At 39.4% G+C, this 25,092-nt stretch overlaps 1 protein-coding gene across 2 annotated transcripts in view; it reads left to right on the top strand.

Annotated features, from left to right (window-relative positions):
- The first annotated feature begins 1,013 nt into the window (after positions 1-1,013).
- Positions 1,014-25,092, top strand: part of SNAPC1 (small nuclear RNA activating complex polypeptide 1) — a 46,972-nt gene continuing 22,893 nt past the window's right edge. The window contains exons 1-8 of one of the 2 annotated variants that reach the window (XM_008070382.1): positions 1,014-1,227; positions 4,587-4,746; positions 5,228-5,368; positions 6,035-6,139; positions 11,227-11,385; positions 13,211-13,279; positions 13,865-13,927; positions 18,266-18,416. In XM_008070382.1, coding sequence (XP_008068573.1) covers positions 1,100-1,227; positions 4,587-4,746; positions 5,228-5,368; positions 6,035-6,139; positions 11,227-11,385; positions 13,211-13,279; positions 13,865-13,927; positions 18,266-18,416 — 976 coding nt within the window. In that variant the 5' untranslated portion in view covers positions 1,014-1,099. The remainder of the gene's footprint in view (positions 1,228-4,586; positions 4,747-5,227; positions 5,369-6,034; positions 6,140-11,226; positions 11,386-13,210; positions 13,280-13,864; positions 13,928-18,265; positions 18,417-25,092) is intronic. The other variant, XM_008070384.1, reaches the window with a different exon arrangement.

The following is a 25,092-nucleotide window of genomic DNA, read 5'->3' as shown; positions in this document are numbered from 1 at the left end:
GAGAAATGAGTTAGAGGAGGAAATCACAGATTGAGGTGAAGGAGTGGTAATGTTCTAGTTCCTTCACAGGTAGAAGGTACACAGTTGTTCACATAACTGCTATGCTTCTTAGCTCACACATGACACATACAATTTCTGTTTTCATAAACTATTCCTTTTTTTTTTTTTTTTAATGATCAGGAAAGTAAAGTGAGTTGATCCTCTATCTACAGACAGAAAGTTCAATGCTTTTCTATTATATCAGGATACTTCTCCTAAAGAGTCATAGAATGCCTCGCAATCAGAGAAAATGCCTAAAAGTACAAAATGCTCTTCCATAGCTAGCTCCTGGAGGAAGCTAAGAGGTGGAGTGTGCACAGAAAGCCAACCCAGCCAACAAAACATCAAGTAGGTACTTTCTGCTAAGGACTGTGCTAGATTGTGGCATAGAGTGTGTGTGTGTGGGGTGAGGGGGTGGTGGAGGGTGGGGAGGGCGGCTGTTTATAAGAGGATATGAGATAGGGCTCCTCTTTTCAGAGTGGTTGAAGGCTTCTAGGGTTACAACGAGAGCACCATACACTAAGCATCAAATTATATGGGTACAGACAATAAGGTGTCTTGACTACCCAGAAGGAGAATAAGGGTAGCCCATCTATCTAGCAAGTCCTCTTCAGAGTCTCTTCCTACAGGTGTGGGGTGGGGTTGGGACTCTTCTTCCCCAGCTCAAAAGTTGACTTATGTCACCCTAGGGTCACTTTAAAGAAGAGTGACAGTAAAAGTAAAGCCACGTTACACAAGAGAGCAGAAAAAGAAAACTAAATCGTTCCTGGGCTTGAGGAACTCTGGAAAGGTAAATATCTTCGGAATTAAAAGGTAGACCCTATACACTCTGGGTAAAAGTGATCTCAGTCAGAAAAGGAACAGCACGCTCTCACGCACTCGCAGTATACATCATGATCACTAATGATGGCCCGGATGGAGGCGGGACTAAAGAGGCCGGATAGTACGTCACGGAGCGTGTGTGCGTCACGTCGTGGGGGCGGGGCGTTTGCGCTCGGTTTCCTGGGCTACCCACCGCAGTGTTGGCCGTCCGCTCGTGGTAGCCCAGGACCGCCGAGCCATGGGGACTCCTTCCGGCTTGCGGACAGACTGCGAGGCGCTGCTCAGCCGCTTCCAGGAGACAGACAGCGTACGCTTTGAGGACTTCACGGAGATCTGGAGGAACATGAAGTTCGGGACCATCTTCTGGTGGGTGTTTCTCGGTCATTCCCGGCCGCTCCCCGCCCTCGAAAGTTGCCCCCTCGCCGGCCGTGGTGCACGTGGGAAGGGCTGAGAAGGCGGCCGTCTCCGAACGCCGCCTCCATCCCGCCTGGACCCGCCACAGGGCTCAGGCTACGCGCTGCCCTGGGCGATCTCATCGGGCATCCATGGCATCCTGTTGTGGCCTCCTCGCGAATTTGCGTCTCTGCTTCCCTCCCCATCCCCACTGCCTCCGCCCTGACAAACCACTATCAATTGTTGTTCTCCTAGAACCCCATGTTTAAAAACAAACACACGACCAGGCCGGGCGTGATGGTTCCCGCCTGTAATCCCAGCACTTTAGGAGACCTAGTCGGGAGAATCCCCTGAGTCCAGAAGTTGGAGACCAATCTGGGCAACATAGCGAGACCTGGTCTCTACAATAAAATAAAATAAAATAAAATAAAATAAAACTAGGTGGGCGTAGTGGTGCACGCCTGCAGCCCTGTTTACTCGGGAGACTGAGGCGGGAGGATCTCCTTAGCCCAGGACGTCGAGGCTGCAGTGCATCGTGATCATGCCACTGCACTCCAGCCTGGGTGACAGAATGAGACCTCCGACTCAAAAAACCCAAACCCAAAAACCACACGAGCAAAGACAAAACCCTGCGTGATTGAATTACTTTTTCCTGCCACAGCCAAAGTTGTTTTTCTAGAGTGCAACTTTGAGCATATGACTTCCCTTCTTACCGTCCTGTAGTGGAGCCCGGTGTCTTTGGGTAACACTCGGATCCTTTAACATGGCTGGCAAGACCATTCTTCACTGGCCCCCACCCATCTCTCCGGCCTCGCTTGCCAGTCTCTTCCTCACACTCACTTTCTGGCTGTGTCTTCTGCTTTTGACCTTCCACACGAGTTCCTTAAACCTGGAGCTTTCCACCAGCCACCTTTGCTTGCCCACGATTTTCTTAACTCATGATGAAACACAAATGGTAGTTCCTTGGGAAAGTCATATTTTGCCCTTGTAGACTAAGTAAGGTGTTCATGGGTTTTTTGTTGTTGTTGTTGTTTTTGGGGTTTTTTTTGCCCCCATAACAACCTGTGCTTATTTTATCTCACCACTTACCGCATTTTATTGTAATTGTGTAGTTGAAAAGGAAGTATAGGATATGGTTAGGGGCACAGATCATGGAACCCAACTCTGAATTTGAATGCAGGCCCACTGGCTCACTATTTATAAAATAAAGACAATGATAATGCCTCATATAGTTGTGAAGATTAAATGAGCTAATATATCTTAAGTGCTCAATAAATATTCATTATTAGTAGTACTTCCTAATTTTCCTTCTATTAGACTGAGCTCTGCGAGGGCAGTGACTGAATGAATCTGGTATAGCCTTTAGCATAGCACATAGTACATAAAATATTGAAAAGGCCAAATAATTGAATGGATGAGACCTATGATTATAACTCCATATTTTTCAGAATAAAATGTAAAAGCTCTTTTTTCTGTCACTCTAAACTGATTACATGTAGTTTATAAGTTGCAAAGAATGGAGGATGAAGAGCTGTTTATTGTATAATTAATGAGAGGAGAGGAACTAATTTTTTTAAATGGCTACTAAAGGTGTGGAATTCCCATCCATTTATAAGCAACTGCTATTTATAGCTTAATTTACAGCTTAATTTATTTAATACATAGGATTATTAACTCTAAAAAAGCAGTATAATTATCCATGTTTTATAGATGAGGAAGTTAAGGTTTAAAGAGGTTAACTAATTTCTCCAAGGTTACCCGGATAGTGGATGGGTGAGCAGATATTGGAACCTTTATAAATGCCTGTTTCTAAAATTCATAGTCTTCCACTGTACCACTTCTTGGGAAAAGGCATTTCAGGGAAATTTTGCTAGGGTTACCCCAGTTTTTAGCTACTATGGAAAGCCTAAAATGAGCAAAGAAGCAGGTGGATTAGAAGAATGGTGGATTTTCCTTAGAAATTGCTTTGTTACCAATACTCTAGTAGGTATTTTGCATTTTTAAAATATGTTTATTATTTTAAGAGCCAAAGTGTGGTCCCAGTTATACTAGAACCCCATTTACTGGCTGTAGGGCTAATGTCTTTATTGCTTGTTGCTGCTGTTTTTAAATTAAAAGACCTGAATATTTATATTTGTATAGTGTATCAATCACTTGTATCTGTTAAATCACACACTTTGAGATACTTATTTTAGCTAAGGTCTTATTAAAAATTAGGTTTTTCGGCTGGGTTTGGTGGCTCAGCCTGTAATCCCAGCACTTTGGGAGGCCGAGGCGAATGGATTGCCTGAGCCCTTGGGTTGAGATCCACCTGGGCACCTTGGCGAGACCTTGTCTCTACAATAAATCAAAAAAATGAACCAGGTGTGATAGCACCGTACCTGTAGTTCCGGCTCTTTGGAAGGCTGAGGCGGAAGGATCACCAGAGCCCAGCAGGTCAAGGCTGCGGTGGCCGGGAGCATGCCATGGCACTCCAGTCTGGGTGACAGAGTAAGACTCCAACTCAAAAAAAAAAATTAGTTCTTTTTTTTAATCTACTGATTTTGGGTCTTACATAGAAAACTACTTATAATAAGCACAAATTGTGCCTTCACTGTTTTATTCAAAGTGGTAAGAAGACTTGTTATATTGACTTTTTAGTGGTCCTGATTTTTTTTTAACATTTTTTGGTTAACTTGGCACAGCACAACAGTTTTAGGTAGTTTATTCATTATACTCTTTATGTCTACAGAAAACATATTTCCTACATTATTTCATAGATTGATTGCCAAGAGAGTCTATTGCTCTGGTGGCTGTTTAGACAAAACTTTTGGATGTGTGCTGGTGTTTGCATTTCCACTCTCCACCTCTCCTCTGATGAGCTTGCAGTGCTCTGGAGGGTGGGGGTTACTTTGTGCTGTTTCTCTAACTTTTTCACTAGGCTTCCCAAGGACAGAGGAGGTTTGGTGCAAATCCCTGAGAGTTTTGAAGGAAATGCCTATTATGTATTAAAATACATACAGTTTTGGAGTCTGTAACATAACCATACTTATTTTAATATTAGATATTTGAATATTTAACCAGTAATAATTTGACACCCCCTCTTTCTTGCTCTCCAATTTGGCAAGTCAAGTTGATACTTTCGGAACTGCATCACATTTATCTAGTAGTTGTCTGTGTTTCCATGTAAGAAACATAGCAGAAAATTCGCTCTGTCCTTGAATTATGAAAGAATCAGGTATGGAACTCCTATCCAGTTATTAGCAACTGCTGTCTAAACAAGTATATATTTCTTTGGCTTTTGATCATTATTTACTTAATGAGTCATAATACATTTTCTCTTTGTCTTCTAGTGGCAAAATGAGAAATTTAGAGAAGAACATGTTTACAAAAGAAGCTTTAGCTTTGGCTTGGCGATATTTCTTACCTCCATATACCTTCCAGATTAGAGTTGGTGCTCTGTATCTGCTGTATGGATTATATAACACCCAACTGTGTCAACCAAAACAAAAGGTAATACTTGGTGAGTTATTTTTCCCCAGCAGAAATGTAAAATAAATGCCACATTTTTACAGTAAAAATTGTATTATTAAATATGATTTAAATATAAGTGCCAGTATTTTAAAATTATGTGGCTGGATGTGACTGGCTCATGCCTGTAATCCCAGCATTTTGGGAGGCTGAGACAAAAGGATTGCTTTAGCCCAGGAGTTCGAGACCAGCCTAAGCAACATAAAGAGACCTCGTCTCTACAAAAAATAAAAAAAATTAGCCAGGCCTGGTGGTGCATGCCTGTAGTCCCAGCTATTTGGGAAGCTGAGACAGGAGAATCACTTGAGCCCAAGAGTTTGAGACTGCAGTGATCCACACCACATTACTCTGGCCTGGGTGTCAGAGTGAGACCCTGACTCTAAAAAAATTCAAATAAAATTATGGTACATCTGCATACAAATATTTGCATTTACTTCAGCATTTTTATTCTTCCTGGTTGCAGATCAGAATTGCCCTGAAAGATTGGGATGAAGTTTTAAAATTTCAGCAAGATTTAATAAATGCACAACATTTTGATGCAGCTTTTATTTTTAGGAAGCTACGACTAGACAGAGCATTTCATTTTACAGCAATGCCCAAATTGGTATGTTGCCTAAAATAATTTGTTTTTTAAGATGATCAGTTATATTTCCTTGTTCATAAAACACTTTACTCTCCAGAAAATGGAATGAGTATTGATAGTGTCCAAGATTTGTAGCCTTCTTAAAATGTGAGGAGAAAATGTATTCTGATTACGCTTTTTCTGCAAACAAAAAATTAGCTTTTTAAATGCAGCATTGTCTGATGCCACATATTAAGCAAATTGCTAGGAGAGGAAGTTAGATTTGCCATCTGCATTTGCTCATGCCTTCCCTTACTCAGACATTGGAGGGGGTTACTGAAAGTCAGGACAAGGACTTTTAAAAAATCAGTTGGTGAAGTGTTGAAACTTCTAATAAAAGTTGTTATTTCTTCCATCTTTTGACAATCGAGATATTAGATTGGAAAAGTACTAGTTCTGGTCCTGCTATTAGCGGGCAAATTATGTAACTTCTCTGAATCATACCTGAATTCGTAAGCATGTGATGTGGCATCTAAAGTGACAGTTTGGAAGTCTAATAGTCTTTGGAATATGAATATTCAACCAATATACACTTGCAGTTATGTCCATGTTTAGTTATAGACAATTTTTACTGCTGACTAATATTTCAAAACTTTAAAAATATTCTGCAAGAGATACCCATTTTAAAACACATTCATTATCATATAGCTGTCATATAGAATGAAGAGAAAAATTCAGCGAGCTGAAGTTACAGAAGAATTTAAGGACCCAAGTGATCGTGTGATGAAACTTATTACTTCTGATGCATTGGAGGTAAATTTGTTTTTATACTCTTGACATGAAAAAAAATTGGTTTCTTGACAACTACATATTGAGGTTATACCTTCGTCTACTGAATACTGACAGTTTTTCTAATGGTTTTAGCCAATCATAAAATGCTATATTTCTAAAATATTAGAAACAAAACACCTTAAGTATATCAAGATTTATAATCTTGAAGCACAGTGAAAAGCAGAAAGATATAGAACCCTGAAATTGGACTCAGGATATGTGAATTCAATTCTTAAAAACCACTATTTGTATTTGACATAGAATAGGTCATAAAACAAGAATTTAAAGTAACTTTATTTTACATTTTTTAAACAAGATGCATTTATTTCCTAAGTTCCTATTATAACACTTACTTAAAAATCCACCATTGAAAACAGTGAGTCTATTTTGTTAAAACAAAAATTTGAAATCAGGAGTTATAGATAAGACTTACAGTCTTAAAACAGCTTTACCATCTAATACGTTTTAGTTTTTTATTTTAGTTGTTCGGTACTGAAGAAAAAAATCTTTTGCACAGATTAATAGTATTACATTCTTTTTACATGAGTAGAAAAGCATTGCCTTGAAGTTAAAACAAAATCTCACTATAGGATTACAACCTTCCAATGAATGGCATTTCAAAAGAATATATAGGGGGGAGGCATGGGGGTGTGGGGAGCACATTGGTCAAGCTGTTGATCTCTTTGAGCCTTATTTTCCTGCTTATGAATACTAGGATAATAATCTTTATCATCCAGTTGTGAGAATTAAAATGAGGTGATGGCTCTGTAGTGCTGAGTATGGCATATGACCCACAGTGGATGCTTAGGAAATACTAATTCTTTTTCTCCTAGTCTCTTCCTCTATTAGGAGTGAGAGATCAGATCTTTTTTTTTTTTTTTTTTTTTTGAGGTGGGGTCTGACTCTGTTGCCCAGGCTGGAGTGCAGTGTTACCATCATGGCTCACTGTTGTCTCAACCTTGTGGGTTCAGGTGATCCTTCTACCTTAGCCTCCTGATTAGCTGGGACCACAGGCACACACCACTATGCCTGGCTATTTTTTTAAAAATTTTTAATTTTTGTAGGCATGAGTTCTTGCTATGTTGCCTAGGCTGGTCTGGAACTCCTGGCTCAAAAGAACTTCTTGCCTCTACCTCCCAAAGTGCTAGGATTATAGGCATGAACCACCACACCCAGCTGAGATCAGATCTTTCATTTGCTCAAATGTTTCTCTAGATGCCCCTGTGTTCTCGTAGTATCAGCCTGTCAAGCTGCATTTATGAAGTTTGTAGTTGATTTTTGAGAGCACTCTGGGCCTATTCTGTAAAGTGACTTTATTTTTGAGCAAGGATTATTAATCTAGGTTCCATGGATGACCCTCAGATGGTCTCTGTACTCCTTCCCGCACTAAATTGTATGAAAGATTGATGTCATACATGTGGGCAGTTTGTTAGAATGAAGTACTATAACTATTCTTGATTCTCAGAGGTGTTCATGCCCCCCAAAAGGTTAAACATTACTGTATTACAAGGAAATTAGTATTACAAAATGCCTGAAGACATAGTATAATGTGTGAACTATGTAAGATGTTTTGTGTAGATTTTTCTCTTTCTACGTTTCTGCAGAATAGGTGTTTTTAAAGTTTTTAAATTATTGTTATTTTTTAAAGAAGGTTTTTAAAATCCAGATTTAGAGTTGAAGACACTGATGTAGAGACATTAGATTAGGAAATAACACAGCTAAGGTCCGTGCTCAATTATGTATGGCTAAGTGCCTGCTTGTCGGACAGCAAGGGATTGGTCTGAGCTGGGACTGGGGTTAGAAATGTATGATTCACAAACACATGAGTGTTGAAGTATAACAAGAACCAGTATCTTTGCCCTCTAGTAGCTTAGCAAGAAAGAGGTGGGAGTAATTATATGTATAAAAACAAATGTGATCCAAGTACTTTGTATAATAGGAGGAATTTGTATTTTGTCTTTTTAGCAGAGGGGAATCATTGAAAAGTTTTTGATTGGAGAGAGTTAAAGTATGTGTTCAGGCTTAGATTAAGGAGCCAGTTAGAAGGAGCAGAAGAGAGGGAGGGAGCAAGGGACCTGCTGTGGAGGAGGTGTGTGCATCTGTGATTGAGAGCCCAGTGGGTGCAGCAGCCTTGAGCAGAGCATACTTACTCCTTTGAAACATGAAGGAAGGAGGTTAGACTGAACTTTTATAATTCTTTGTGTAGATGAGAAGTAAAAGGCAAACAGTTCTGATAGTCTGAACTTTAAGAGAGGGCCATGGGGTTTCAAGAACTGAGAGTTGACAAAGCTTGGAATGGCCATTGTAAAGAATGGAAGAGAGATTTTTATTGACACTGGAAAGAATTTGCCAAGAAATACTGATGTGAATGATGGAGAGAAAGACAAAGAACATTTTTGAACAGCAATACATTATTCTCATCAGTGTTCTCTTAATGAGAAAAGATGGTTTGAACTCAGTTGGCTATAATTTCTGACTACTGACTAGTTTGGTGGTAGAATGTAAATATTTTTAAACATGCTTTTTCATTTTAAGCTCTTTTAAGCTGAGGATGATGCACAAAGGTCTACTCTTTTAGGGTGTACCAAGGGGGGGGGCAAAAGGGCTAGACTATGAAATGCTTATACTTGGAAGCTTTAAGGAATGAAGTAATTTGTGTGAAGGCTTCCTGGTTCTATCTAGAATCTCTGGCTTTCCACATATCTGCTTTGAGAGCCCTGGTCCTCAATAAGTCTCCTGGCTGTACTTGGCCTAGCATAGCCTGTGATCCAATCTCACTGATAATTCTTAAATTTAATACTTTTCTATTTTCCTTCTACTGCCTGTAGCTGCTATTACGTCACCATGTTAGAAGATCTGAATTCTGTTTATGATTCTGCCACTTGTTCTAGTTTTGTGGTTAAGGAGTCATAATAAAATGCAGAGATTAGGATATTGAATCAAAACACCCGATTTCTAATTTAACTTTCTGATACTTAAGTAGAAACTTGAGGAAATTCTGAGACTATTTCTTTCTGTGTATTTCTTCATTTGTATAGTTATAATATTGGCCATTATGTTCTGAGTACTCACTATGTGCCTGGAACAATGCCATATGTTTTACATATGTTATTTCACTAGTCATCGCCATAACTCTGTAGAGAAGATAGTATTTTCTCAGTTCTAAAAACAAGGAAATTGGGGTTTAGAAAAGCTAAGTGGATTGCATAAGGTTAGGTGCAGTGAGGTGCAGACACTAGATTTGAATGTCTAAATCTGTAAGGCTCCAGAGTCCATGCACTATCTTTTATTTCTTATTCCTTTAATTTTTTTTTTTAAGAATGGGCTTCTTGTTAGGTTGCCTGAGCTTACCTCAAACTCCTGGGCTCAGGTGATCCTCCCGCCTCACCCCCCACAAGTTGCTAGGATTACAGGTGTGCGTAACCATGTTTGGCTTCTCCTTTAATTTTGTATAGTGCTTTATATTATACAGAATAATTTAACCCATATAAGCTTGCTTAATACTTACAACTGTGGGTCGGGTGGCATTACTTCACTTTGTACTAATGTGAAACATAATTCTCAGATTGAGGGACTTGCCCATGGTCACACACTGAGCAAATGATAGAACTCAGGTGCAAAAACTAGGTCCAGCTAGTGATCTTTCCACTGTACTGTATTGGAGTGAAATAATGGGCATGCGGCCATACACACTGTGAAGAATTTGGGGCTATCCATGTGTAGACACTGTTCTCTCATGGCAGATCCTGCATATGTGAGCACTCACAACCACTAAGCAGTTTCTGATTTCTTGAACAGGTGTTGATCTCACCAAACTCTAAAAATGAATTCAGTGGTCTGACTTGGGATGAGTCAGATGTTGCAGTGTCCTTGTATGGTGGAAGTATAAATAGTTCTCTCCTGATCTTAGAGCAAAGTTCTTATGCCATGTTTTATATGTTTTCGTAAGTCTGCCTGCATGTGCTTTCTTTCTCCTTACCCCACAGACCTGCTCATTGGCTAGAGGCTTCTGGGTGAGGAAGGTCTAATTAATAAATAATACCACAAATGGCTTCATAAATCATCCTTTATTTTAATCCTAAATCTTTTTCTTTTTTTTTTTTTTGAGTTGGAGACTCACTCTGTTGCCCAGACTGTAGGGCAGTGGCACGCTACCGGCCACTGCAGCCTTGACCTGCTGGGCTCCGGTGATCCTTACGTCTCAGCCTTCCAAGTAGCTGGAACTACAGGCGTGTACTACCACACTCAGCTAATTTTTTCTTTATTGTAGAGACGAGGTCTCGCCAAGTTGCCCGGCTGGGTCTCAAACTCGCGGACTCAGGCAATCCACTCGTCTCGGCCTCCCAAAGTGCTGGGATTACAGGCTGAGCCACTACCTTTTCTTTTGTAGTTGGGGTTTCACTCTGTCACCCAGGCTGGAGTGCAGTGGCATGATTACTGCTTACTGCAGCCTCGAGCTCCTGGGCTCAGGTGATCATTCTGCCTCAGTCTCCCGAGTAGCTGGGACTACAGGTGGATATCACCATGACTGGGCATCACCATGGCTGGCTAATTTTAAAATTTTTTTTGTAGAGGCAAGGTCTCACTATGTTGCCTAGGCTAATCCTAAATCTTATTACTGAAGTAATGATTGTGGGATGGGCACACAGGCTTTAGGATTTCTGTGAAGAGTTGAGAGAGAGTCATTTCATAGGAATTTCCAGCAGAGCCTAAAGAACTATGTGAATATTCTTATGCGACAGTATGATATAAAAATATGATCTTAAGTTTCAGTGGTGATATTTAATAATATGTTGTACTACAAATAATTTTTGTTATATCCTGGAATGGAATTCTATGTTAACTAATTAATCTTTTCTTGACGTCTCCCCATAACAGTGTGTCTTAGTTAATGTTTGTTTTATTGAAGTCAATGAATCCATGCCTCTGGAAAGCTGCCAGTTTTGCTTGTATGCTCATTTTCCCTATCAAGTTGAAGTCACTTTAGAAGGTGCTTTTATTTTATATTGGTTTTGCTTTTAAGTTTCTTCTCAAAAATTGAAATACAGAATTCATCTTTTTATTTTTAGGAAATGATGAATGTTCATGATCATTATCAGAACATGAAACATATAATTTCAGCTGATAAGTCCAAGCCAGACAGTGCCCTCAGCTTGATAAAGGATGATTTTTTTGACAATATTAAGAACATAGTTTTGGAGCACCAGCAGTGGCATGAAGATAGAAAGGTATGCGGTTGCTTGTTGGTACCTCACCACTGCATATATACAAATGCTTAGCTATGGGGGAGCATGGTGGAGTGGCCTAGTTGAGTGGTTCCACTCCTATGGAGCTAAGACTTAGAGGGATTACTTTTTTAGTTCCACTTTACTTATTAAGCACATGTAAATAATTTACTTATTCGTATGATGTTACTTAACCTTGCAAATGGAGTATATATATTTTTTTGTAGAGGAGTAAATAATCCTGTTATACAGCAGCGCTATTGCAATCTTCATAATTTAGCTTTTCTAGGGGTTGCACGCTATCTGTCTTTGGGCCACAGATCTGTCTTGTTTAGCACAGTGTTGACCCTAAGATTATTTTAAAAATTTGAATGAATTACCAACATTTTAATATTTGTGGATTTCACCGAAATTCCAGACATACAATTCTTAAAAATCAGAAGGTCAGGTAACACTAGTCCCACTTTTCTGCATGACTGCAGATGGCTAGACCTAGTGGTGGTTTCTCCACTGATACAGGGCAGGTACTTCTTGGTCACACATTCCCTGCCTGGTGTGGTTTATCTGTTTGCAAGTCTCACCAGCAGAAATCTTCAATCTAGTTTTCTTAATTAAAAGGGTTAGCTGGGTGCAGTGACTCATGCCTGTAACCCCAGTACATTGGGAGGTGGAGGCAAGAGGATTGACTGAGCCCAGGGATTCGAAACCAGCCTGGGCACCTTGGTGAGACTTCATCTTTGCAATCAATAAATAAAAAGGCCTGTGTGTTGGCACATGCCTGTAGTTCCAGCTACTTGGAAGTCAGAGGTGGAAAGCTTGCCTGAGCCCAGCAGATTGGGACTGTGGTGGCCACATGCGACTGCACTCCATCCTGGGTGACAGAGTGAGACTCTGGCTCAAAAAAATAAAAAAACGACATGACATGAGTTGTTGATGAATGAAACTTGTGATCTTAATGTCAGGTGGTATATACCAGGGGTCCCCTACCCCCAGGACCTGTTAGGCCACAAAGCAGGATGTGAGTGATGAACAAGCAAAGCTTCATCTGTATTTGTAGCTGCTTCCCATCGTTCATATTACTGCCTAAGTTCTGCCTCCTGTCAGATTAACGGAGGCAGATTCTTATAGGAGTGTAAACCCTGTTATGAACTGTGCATGCAGGGTATCTAGGTTGCATGCTCTTTAAGGGAATCTAATACCTGATGATCTGAGTTGGAGCTGAGGCACTGGTGCTAGCTCTGGGGAGTGACTGCAAATACAGATTAACATTAGCAGTTAGGTTTGACTTCACAGAGATCATAATAAATCAATTGCTTGCAGACTTATATCAAAGCCCTATTAGTGAATGGCAAGTGAGTTGATGTACTTCAGTTATACAGCTGCATCTGGTGGCAGGCTTTAAGTCAGAATTTAACACTTATTTTAGTCTGTACGTGTTCTACCCATTATTTATTTACCACTTATGTCTTTTTTTTAAAATGGTGAGTTGTATAATTATATCATTATATATTACAATATAATAATAGAAATAAAGTGCACAATAAATGTAATGTGCTTGAATCATTCCAAAATCATCCCCTCCCCTTTATCCCCCAGTCCGTTGAAAAATTGCCTTTCACGAAACCAGGCTCTGATACCAAAACGGTTGGGGACCACTAGTATGTATCATGCTACAATAATGTGAAATGATCTTTTAGTTTTCAGTTAATTAAAATAAATAGATTCTCACTGTTCTGAAATTGATTTGTAATTAATTGAATTGTATATTTGTTTAGATGTGTATTTATATGTATGTGTATATGTATATATAACTTTTTTGCTCTCTCAGAATCCATCTTTAAAATCCAAAGTTAATGATGGAGAAGAAAAGAGGGGAGGAAAGTCACAAAAATCAGAGGTAAGAAAACTTTGCTGTATGAATGCCTATGGGGCAGTAGTTTGGTTAGATTCTTGTCATTTCATGTGTGGCTGTGATTCTTTGTACTAACATTATGACTCTTGGTCAGTGTTATAATAAATTTCAGAAAATTCTGAATCATGGTTCTGTGAAAAGCTCGTCTATTCGCTACTGGAAACCTTATGAAAGGCTACATCAGGTATAAGCTGGGAGTGAGGGTGTTAATAGTTTTCAACCGGGAAAGGAAAGGCTAATAGTGGGCAAAACAAGGAGCCATCTCTGAGTACAGGCAGATGAGGGAATGGCAGTCAGGGCCCTGCCTGATCACCCAGGCTTTCATTTATGTTGTCCTGCTGGTATCCTAGATGAAATGACCTGTAGCTATAGGTAATCATGACATCGGCTACATTTCTAGAGAATGTGGTTTAGGTTTATGTGGACTCAGTATGTGCACAGTAAGCATAAGTTTCTTTTACCCTACCCTCTGTCTCAAATCTTACATCCGATAGCAAATACTTGGGTATTTAAAATTTCACCTACTGTTTCTGTGTTTTAATTATTTTTCTTTGTTTATTTTACTTCCAGGGATGTGAAAGGGCAGAATCATTAGCAAAAATAAAATCAAAGGCCTTTTCAGTTGTTGTTCAGGTAAGTTGTTTCTTTAATAAGGGAAATTGGATGCTTTCTAAATTACACTGTATGATAACATTGTAGTTTTTCATCAAAGTAATTACATGTATGTGGTTTAAAAAGTCAAATGATAGGGCTGGGTGCGGTGGCTCAAGCCTATAATTCTAGCACTTTGGGAGGCCGAGGCGAGAGGATTGCCTGAGCCTGCAGGTTCAAGACCAGCCTGGGCAACATGTTGAGACCTCGTCTCTACAATAAATCAAAAAATTAGCCAGGCATGGTAGCATGCGCCTGTCTTTCTGGCTACTTGGAAGGCGGAGGCAGAAGGATTACCTGAACCCAGCAGGTCAACACTGGGGTGGCTGTGAACTTGTCACTGCACTCCAGCCTAGGCAACAGAGTGAGACTCCAACTCCAAAAAAAAGTCAAGTAATACTATTCATAGCCCAGCAGTCCCCTGCTGCACTACCTTCCGCTTCCCAGCCTTGAGAGGCAACATCTTCAACTTTTTCTTTTAGCTGTTTCTTCTGATATTTACGTGGAATTCTGATACCATTTTCTTAATTGTCTTCAGGCTTTCAGTATTACCAATCCTGAAAGGCTTCCAGGCTTTTGCTTTATCATGAAGTCTTGAAGTTCCACGTGTATTGTACCACATAGTGTAATTTAATACAGGTCTTTTTGCTTATTGTCCTTGGCACTTATGGTGGCTTTCCTTTCAATTTCATGTCCTTTGGTTCTGACGAATTTTTAAATTTTCTTAATTTTTAAAATTTCTTTTTGTTTTTTGAGTTGGAGTCTCACTCTGTCACCTAGGCTGGAGTGTAGTGGCATGCTCACGGCCACCCCAGCATCAACCTACTGGGCTTAGGTGATCCTTCCGCCTCAACCTTCCAAGTAGCTTGAACTACAGGTGTGCTCTACCATGCCCAGCTAATTTCTTTATATATTGTAGAGACGAGGTCTCACCAAGTTGTCCAGTCTGGTCTCGAACCCCTGGGCTCAGGCAATCCTCTCACCTTGGCCTACCAAAGTGCTGGGATTAAGGCTAGAGCCACCGCACCCAGCTTGAGGAATTTTTTGTATTGTTCTTTGTTAGTGTTCTTTGACGCGTCTTTCTTAAAACTTTTATTTTTTTATTTTTTCTATTCTCAATCTCTATCTCATTTTCAGGGGAGATTTCTTAAGCTTTATCTTCTGTGCCATTACTTTAGTTTTTAAAATTTCTCCTGACATGTTTTTTTCATTGCTAAGAATTTTCCTTGTTTTTTGGATTTTTTTTATCTTACGTTTTAGAAGATGTATTTATCTTTTTCTCTTTTTTTTTTTTGAGTTGGAGTCTCACTCGGTCACCCAGACTGGAGTGCAGTGGTCGCCCCCGGCCACCGCAGCCTCGACCTGCTGGGCTCTGGCGATCCTTCCGCCTCAGCCTTCCAAGTAGCCGGAATTACAGGCATGCACTACCACGCCTGGCTGATTTTTTGATTTATTGTAGAGATGAGGTCTCGCTGCCCAGGCGGATCTTGAACCCGCAGGCTCAGGCAATCCACTCACCTCAACCTCCCAAAGGCGCGGGATTACAGGCTGAGCCACCGAGCCCGGCTTATCTTTTTCTCTTTAAGGATATTAAGTACAGTTTTTGATGGCTCCTCCTATTTTCTCTGAGTTCCTTTTTTTCTATTTATTTGAATTCTGTCTTTCATTTTGTTGCCTTTTTTCAAATGACTGAAGATCCCTAAATGTCTGTTCATATTAAGAGTGGTTCATATTAAGAGATAGAACTTCTTTAACCCCTGAGTTTGTTTTTCTTGGATCTATCCAGTCATTTAAGAACAATCTTTTATCTCGTTATCTGGGAGAGGAGGAGGGTGGGAAGTAATCCCAGCTGCCAACGTTTTGGAAACCTCCGAGAGAATCAGCTAAGAGTCTCACCATTCCTCATGCAGGCTTCACTCAACCTCCCTATTTTCACGAGTAGCCTCAATGCCTTCCTCTGCTGCAGCAGTTTTTTAAGCTTCTTGCCTTTCTGATTTAGCCTCTTTAGAGCGTAGACCTCCTATCTTCTACCAGAGAAGGTCAGTTTTGATGCTGGGGAGTGGAACACTGGAACTTATCTCCCACAGATACCAAGGGACAGCTATACATGGTGTAGTATAGTGGAGTTCAATTTCTGATAACTCCAATTCCTTATCCACTTGGATCAGTTTGTTTTATAGTAACTTCTTCAGTGCAGGTAAGTAGGTTTCAGCCTTCTTCATTCTGTTGAGTCAGCTATCGCTTACTTTTCTGCTTTCCCTCTAACAAAATTTTGTTGTTTTGTCTACAATTGTGGTGTTACCCCTTATCTCTGGTTTTGTGGGCTGATGCATTTTTATTTTTTTACTGTCATTTTAGTGGGGTTTCACAAGGGAGCACTGATAAATTCATGTCTTAATCCCACCTTTTTTCTGAATTTTTTTTCAGGTACCTAGGAATGTGTTTTTCTGTGGGAGAATACTATCATTTTCTAGTTGTAGAGATAAAAAATAATACAGAAACAAAAAGTGAATCTAGATCAGTTAGGCGTCATATATTTGCTACACTGCAGAAAATTGAGTATAAACTAATTATTGAATGAAATCCCCAAGGACAATAAACTAATTATCCCAAATTCTTTTTAGCCAGAACTTTTTATATATCATGTGCTAATTGATGTTTAATGTATATCTTAAGACATGAAATAATTTTTCAAATCATTAAACAATCATGTTCTCTTTTCTTCTAATTTTATTTTATTTTTTAAAAAGAGACAGGATCTTGCTATGTTGTTTAGACTTGTCTTGAACTCCTAGACTCAAGCAGTTCTCCTTCCTTGACCTCCAGAAGTTCTGGTATTACAGGCATGAGCTACCGTGCTTGGCTGATATTCTCCATACATTGTTATATGTGTGTGTCATTGAATGGCTGTATTTTCTTTCATTTGTTGAGGTATAGTTGATATATAACACAGTTAGTCCCCGGTAGCTGTGGTTTCCTCATCCATGGATTCAACTAACCACTGTTGAAAATACTCAGAAAAAAAAAATTACATCTTTACCAAACATCTGTAGACTTTTTTCCTTGTCATTATTTTTTTAACAATGTAGTATTAAACTATTTACATAGCATTTATGTTGTCTTATAAGTAATCTAGAGGTGATTTGAAGTATATGAGAGGAGATGTATAGATTATGTGCAAATACTATGCCATTTTATATCAGGGACTTGAGCATCTGTGGATTTTGGTATCTGAGGGTGATTCTGGAACTTATCTCCCACAGATACTGAGCAACAGCTATACATGGTTGCTTTTTAAGAATTGTTAAAACCTGTACTGACTGCATACATGATAGGAACTGAAACTCTTTGCTTAAGTTAGCTGGCTTCAGACGTAGATATCATTAGAAATGTCTTACTTTCTCATTTTTTTTCTCTCTGAGTCAGTCTCACTCTGTCACCCAGGCTAGAGTGGCATGATCATGGCTTACCACAGCCTTGACTTCCTGGGCTCAGGCAATCCTTTTGCTTCAGCCTCTCAAGTAACTGGGACTACATGCACATGCCACTATACCTGGCTGATTTTTTGTAGAGATTAGGTCTTGGCTTTGTTGACCAGGCTGGTCTCAAACTCCTGGCTTCAAGCAATCCTCCTGCCTCAGCCTCCCAGAGGGTTGAGATTGCAGGTATAAGCCCCTGCTCTGGCCCCTTTCTTACTGTTTATGTTGCTTTCGCTGCCTCCAAATGCTATTCATGACAGCTTCAGCCTTGCACTTTCCCAGCTTTAGATTCAATGGCAAAAAAGAATGTTTCCTTCCTAATAGTTAATCAGTTGTAAAACAGCATTCTATTAATTATGATACAGATCATTCCCACCTTGAACAAATCACAGTGGCCGTGGGGATGTAAAACTCATTTTGGCCAGGTGTGAGCCATGTGGCCATACCTGAAGTCAGGCATGCAGCAGTCCTACTCCGAATGCCTAAGGGAAATGAAGTTATTAGAAGAAATGGGGATAGGTTATTAGGTATAGGGTTTCAACAGTATTTGCTTCTACTACTCCATTTCCCATCCATGCCAGATAACAGAACAACTTCTTTTTACACGGAATGAGTAGCTGGTGATGACAGCTGTCAAAAACTTGTCATGCTGTAAAGGAAAAGATTACTAACATGACACAAGTCATTATAGTAAGCCAACCAGTGTAATAGTAGTATAATGACAAATATTTCTGTAAGTCTCTCCTCAAGTTTGATTGTGTAATTTGTCTTCCTCTAAGTTATCTATCATTTGGATTCATTTTGTAATTTATTGTGGTTAATTGGATTTCTAACTCTTAAGGCATCCAAGTCAAGAAGGCATCGCCAAGTCAAACTTGACTCTTCTGACTCTGATTCTGCATCTGGTCAAGGGCAAATCAATGCAACTAGGAAAAAAAGGAACAAAGAAACATTGAAATCGGCAGGAAGGAAGATGTCTTCCAGAAACAAAGGTAACTTTTTAAAGTCTTAATAAGATTCATCAAGGTAGAATGGGTTTTATTTACAACTTCTCCTCACCTTTACTTCTTTATTTAGAAGGATTAAATACTTGTTTGACTGAGAACATTGTGAAATTTAATATTAAAAATAAATTTATTCTTTTAGATTCTTGGAATATTATTGCTAAAAGGAATTCTAGGATCATATCACCTTTATTGTTTTATAGATGATGAATGTAGTCCCATACAGAGTAAATAACTTGTCCTAAGTGATATAGCTAGATAGTTGTGAAATCAATCTAGGATTATCCAGTGCATACTTTATTAGTAGTTTTTGTTTGTGAATCCAACTTATGTGTTGAATAAGATATGGTAAGTAATACATTGTATAAATCATATTTCCCTTGAGGTGTATTAATTAAGGTGTCCCTGCTTTTCCTTTGAAATAGTGAATCTGTAAAATTACCTTTGGTATTTGGTTCTTAGATAACTATATATTTTAATAATTTGATTTTTTAAAAAATTGTACAGGTAGTACATAGTCACCATAAATAAAGTTAAAATTTGATTAACAGGTTTTAAGGTGAGGAACAAGCATTAAAATACTAAATTAGATATTAAAAATATTTAATGCTTAATACAAAATTCACTCCTGGTTACTGTAGGAGTATATGAAGATGGGTTAGCAGACATTTAGCATGATTTTTCTTACACTGAGACAATAGAGGGAGAATTGAAACTAAATACCTTTAATATGTTTTAGATATGATTAAGTGCTGTAATAGTTGCTTGAAGTGCACTGAGAATTCAGAGAAGATACTATATTTGATAACGGTGATCAAGAAACGTTCAGCCGGGCTCGGTGGCTCAGCCTGTAGTCCCGCGGCTTTGGGAGGCTGAGGTGAATGGATTACCTGAGCCCGCGGGTTCGAGACCCGCCTGGGCAGGCGAGACCTCATCTCTACAATAATCAAAAATTAGCCGGGCATGGTAGCGCACGCCTGTAGTTCCAGCTACTTGGAAGGCTGAGACGGAAGGATCGCCAGAGCCCGGCAGGTTGAGGCTGCGGTGGCCGGGAGTGGCCACTGCACTCCAGTCTGGGTGACAGAGTGAGACTCCAACTCAAAAAAAAAAAAAAAAAAAGAAATGTTCAGAAGGAAAATCTTCACTTCTTTTGAAAAGCTAGCAGATATTGTAAAGAAAATTGTTAGACCAAACTCAGCCATACATATTGCTGGAAAAAATCCTAAGTCATATGTATCAAAAATAATCTCAACTATAAACACCTTGATTGATTGTACTCATTTTGAATGTAAGCGTGATAAAATTATTTGGAAGACATCTGATTAATAGCCAGCATCCATTTTTTATTTAAAGTAAAAGATTCTCTAGATCAAGAGAGTTAGCAAACTGTTAACCTTTCTGTTAATTGGAAAGGGCCAGATAATAAATATTTTAGGCTTTGTGGGCCACACAGTCTCTGTCACAACTGCTCAACTCTGCTATTGTCATGTAAAAGTAGCTGTAGAAAATACAAAAACAAATGAGGTGGCTATGTTCCAATAAAATTGTATAACAAAAACAAGTGGTGGGCCAGATTTGGCTACTGCCCTAGATAAAAGAAATAGAAGGTTATTTCTTTAATTTGAAAGTGTGTGTATATGTGTGAGTGTTCGTGCATGTACGCCTGTGTGTTTTAGACCACGAGCACCTCATGTTTAATGGTAATGCTCCGGAAGCATCACAGTTTTATTAAACAGTATTCTTGAGTCGCTGGTCAGTGTAATAAAAGAGGAGAGTGAAGTGAGATATGATATCAGAAAGCGAGACTACCAAATTATTATGATTTGTGAATGACTAATTTAAAAATATATAAAGAGAATTTGCTGATAAAATCTTAGGAATAAAACATTTAGTAGGGTAAGGGTTATCACTACAGACCCTACAAAGATAGGTCGCAGGTTAATATGGAAAAATTATGAATAATTCTATGCCAGTAAGTTAGTTTAAATAAAATGGATAAATTTATTAAAAGGCACAAGTTGCCAAAATTGACACAAGAAGAAGTATACAATCTGAATAATCCTATGTCTGCTAAAGAAATCTAGTTCTGACCGAGTGCAGTGGCTCACACCTGTAATCAGCACTTTGGAAGGCTGAGGTGCGAGAATTGCTTGAGACCAGGAGTTCAAGACCAGCCTGGACAACAAGACAAGACCCTGTCTCTACAAAAGTAAAAATAAAAAATAAGTCGGGTGTTGTGGTGATGCATGCCTGTGGTCCTAGCTACTTGGGAGGCTGAGCTGGGAGGATTGCTTGAGCCTAGGAAGTTGAGGCTGCAGTGAGCCATGATCGTGCCACTGCACTCCACTTTGGGTGACACAGCAAGACCCTTACTCCAAAAATAAATAAAGTTCCCAGATGGCTCCACTGAGAATTTTAGCAAATGTTTAAAAAAGGTATAATATTAATCCCACACAGATTCTTTTAGAAAATACAAGGCACAACACTTTCCAGCTTATTAACATTGCAAGAAAAGCAAACTAATGACTAATATCGTTTCTGAACATATATGCACAAATCTTTACAAAATATTAGCAAATCACATCTAACAATATAAGTGGACAATATATTATGAGCAACTTGGGTTTATCCCAGTAATACAAGATTGACTTAACACAGGAAGAGAGGCCTGTATAATTCATCATACTAGCAGAATAAAGGAGAAATATATAATCATCTCAATAGATATAGACAAAATATTTGACAAAATCCAATATCCATGATAAAAACTCTGAGCAAATTAGTATTAGAAGGGAACTTCTGGCCGGGCTTGGTGGCTGAGCCTGTAATCCCAGTACTTTGGGAGGCTGAGGCAAGTAGATTGTCTGAGCCTGCGGGTTTGAGACCAGCCCAGGAAACTTGGTGAGACTTTGTCTCTATGATAAATAAAAAATTAGCCGGGTATGGTAGTGTGTGCCTGTAGTTCTGGCTACTTGGAAGGCTGAGGCAGAAGGATCACTGAGCCCAGCAGGTCGATGCTGGGGTGGCTATGAGTGTGCCACTGTACTCCGGCCTGGGCAACAGAGTGAGACTCTGACTAAAAAAAAAAAGGGAACTTTTTTCTGGTAAAGACTATGAAAAACTACAGCTAACATCCTAGTTAATGGTAGAACAATACTTTCTCCCTAAAATTGAGAATAAGACAAGGATGGCAGTTGTTGTTGCTCCTATTATAAACGTTATACTAGAGGTCCTAACCAGTGTAAGACCTGAAAAGAAAATAGGCATTTAGATAGGAAAGTAATAAACAATACTGTTTTCAAATGAAGTCAATTTTTACATAGAAAACCCCAGGAAATCTACAAAATAGCTACCAAAACTAATAACTGAATTTAACAAAGATGAAGGGTTAATATTTCTCTATACTAAAATGAATATAATTAGACATTGGAAATTTGTCAAAAGTTGAAACACTTAAAACACAAATTAGGTATATAGCTAACAAAATTTGTGCGACTCTGTATGCTGAAAAATAAAATAATGGTGAAAGAAATCAAAGAAGGGCTAAATAGATAGATATATGGTTTTCATGGATTGGAAGACTCAATATTAATATGTCAACTAATCCCAAATTGTTCTATGGAGTCAGTGCAATCCTAATGAAACATTTCAACAGGGCTGTTTTGTATTAACAAAATAATTCTAAAGTATAGTATATGGGAATGAAAAGGAACTAGAGTAGGGAAAACAGTTTTGAAAAATAACTGTGAGGTTTCAGAAGTCAAGACAGTGCTGTCTGTGAAAAGATAGACACATAAATCAGTGGAACAGAATAGCAATCTAGAAAATAGTTCCATACACATGCAATCCATTTTTTTTATTGATTGATTGATTGATTGATTGAGGTGGAGTCTCATTCTGTCACCCAGACTGGAGTGCAGTGGCCGCTGGGCTCTGGCAATCCTTCCGCCTCAGCCTTCCGAGTAGCCAGAATTACAGGCATGCGCTACCACACCTGGCTGATTTTTTGATTTATTGTAGAGATGAGGTCTCGCTGCCTAGGCGGGTCTCGAACCCGTGGGCTCAGGCAATCCACTCACCTCAGCCTCCCAAAGGCGCGGGATTACAGGTTGAGCCACCAAGCCTGGCTTATTTATTTTTTTTATCAATATTTTTTATTTTGATATTGTGGGGTACAGTTAAGGGTTAGGTATACAAATATACTTCATTCAGGCCCCCTTGTTGATAACAGTCTCCCCGTCCCCAGACAGATGTTTACTACCATTAGTCCCATCCCCCCCGCATAGTTTTCCACCACTGCCAGTCATTTTCTTTTTTTGTTTTTTTGAGTCGGAGTCTCACTCTGTCACCCAGACTGGAGTGCAGTGGCCAATCCCAGCCACCGCAGCCTCGACCCGCTGGGTTCCGGCGATCCTTCCACCTCAGTCTTCCAAGTAGCTGGAACTACAGGTGCACGCTACCATGCCCGACTAATTTTTTTGATTTATTGTAGAGATGAGGTCTCGCTGCCCAGGCGGGTCTCGAACCTGCGGACTCAGGCAATCCACTCACCTCAGCCTCCCAAAGGCGCAGGATTACAGGCTGAGCCACCAAGCCCGGCCAGTCATTTTCTTATGGTAGTGAGTTGGATGATCAAGGTCCACTATATGAGTGAGAATATGTGATACTCAGATCTTTGTTTCTGTGAGAGGTCGCTCAGTATTATAGACTCTAGCTCCATCCAGGTTTCTGCGAAATTCATGATTTTGTTCTTTTTTATGACTGCATAGTATTCCATCGTGTATATGTACCACATTTTTTTAAACCAGTCCTCTTTTGATGGACAGCGTGGTTGGTTCCAGGTTCTTGCTATTGTGAACAATGCTGTGATAAACATTTGTGTGCAGGTATCTTTTTTATAGAGTGATTTGAGTTCTTCAGGGTATATTCCCAGTAGGGGGATTGCAGGGTCATATGGGAGGTTGATGTTTAGAGCTTTTAGGAATCGCCACACTGCTTTCCACAGAGGTTGCACTAGTTTTCACTCCCACCAACAGTGTAGGAGTGTTCCCTTTTCACCACATCCTCTCCAATAACTATTATTTTCTGAGTTATTGATAATTGCCATTCTCACTGGAGTTACGTGGTATCTCAGTGTGGTTTTGATTTGAATCTCCCTGATGATTAGTGAGGTTGAGCATTTCTTCAGGTGTCTGTTGGCTGCTCGGATGTCTTCCTTTGAGAAGTGTGTTCATATCTTTTGCTCATTTTATAATGGGGTTGCTTGTTTTTTTCTTTTCAGCATGTTTGAGTTCCTTATAGATCCAAGATGTTAAGCCTTTGTCAGACCTGGAGTTGGCAAATACTTTTTCCCAGTCTGTAGGCTGTCTCCCTACTCTCTTGATGGTTTCTTTGGCTTTGCAGAAGCGTGTCAGTTTAATGAGGTCCCACTTGTCTATCTTATCCCTTATGGCCTGTGGGTTTCGAGTTTTGTTCAGGAATTGGATGCCAGTTCCAATTTCCATGAGGGTATGTCCTTCATTTTCTAATTTTCTTATGGTTTGGGGTTTTACATTTAGGTCTCTGATCCACTTGGAGTTAATTTTTGTGTATGGGGATAGATAGGGGTCCTGTTTCAATATTCTGCATGTGGTCAGCCAGTTTCCCAGCACCATTTACTGAATAGGTTCTCCTCTCCCTAGGTGGGAGGCTTTGTCGAAGATGAGTTGGTTGAGAAATTGAGGTTTTGCTTCTGGGATCTCAATTCTATTCCATTGATCTATATGCCTGTTCCTATATCAATACCAAGCTGTTTTGATGGTTGTAGTTTTTTAGTAAAGTTTGAAGTCTGGTAATGTGGTACCACCTGCTTTGTTTTTTTTGTTTAGGATTATTCTGGCTATTCTTGGTCGTTTGTGTTTCCATATGAATTCCTGTGTTGTTTTTTTCTAGGTCTGAGAAGAATGTTGCTGGTAATTTGATAGGTATTGCATTGAATCTGTAGATTGCCTTAGGTAAGATGGACATCTTCACAGTGTTGATTCTTCCAATTCACAAGCATGGGATATTTTTCCACTTGTTTGTGTCATCTTTGATTTCTTTGAGCAGAGTTTTGTAGTTTTCACTGTAAAGGTCTTTCACGTTTCTGGTTAGGAAGTTGCCAAGCTATTTCATTTTTTTTGTGGCTATTGTGAATGGAATTGTGCTTCTTATTTAGGTTTCTGTTTGTTTATTATTGGTGTAAAGAAATGCGATTGTCTTTTGCACATTTATTTTATATCCTGAGACTTTGCCAAAGGCCTTTATCAGTGTAAGGAGGTTTTTGACAGATTCTCTTGGGTTTTCAAGGTACACGATCATGTCATCTGCAAAGAGAGATAATTTGACTTCCTCTTTTCCTATTTGGAAACCCCTGATTGCCTTCTCTTCTCTGATTGCTCTAGCCAGGACTTCCAATACTATATTGAACAGGAGGGGTGAGAGTGGACATCCTTTCTGTTCCAGTTTTCAGGGGAAATGGTTCCAATTTTTGTCCATTTAGGAGTATGCTGACTGTGGGTTTCTCGTAGACGGCTTTTACTACTTTGAGGTATGTTCCCTGTATGCCTAGATGTTCGAGGGTTTTTGTCAAGAAGGGGTGCTGGATTTTATCAAAAGCTTTTTCTACATCTAATGATATAATCAG

This window comes from Carlito syrichta, unplaced genomic scaffold (assembly GCF_000164805.1).
Source record: "Carlito syrichta isolate Samal-C Ts95f unplaced genomic scaffold, Tarsius_syrichta-2.0.1 Scaffold313381, whole genome shotgun sequence".
Classification (NCBI taxonomy): Eukaryota; Metazoa; Chordata; class Mammalia; order Primates; family Tarsiidae; genus Carlito; species Carlito syrichta.
Note: the sequence above shows the minus strand (reverse complement) of the source record. Positions and strands in the feature narration are given on the sequence as shown.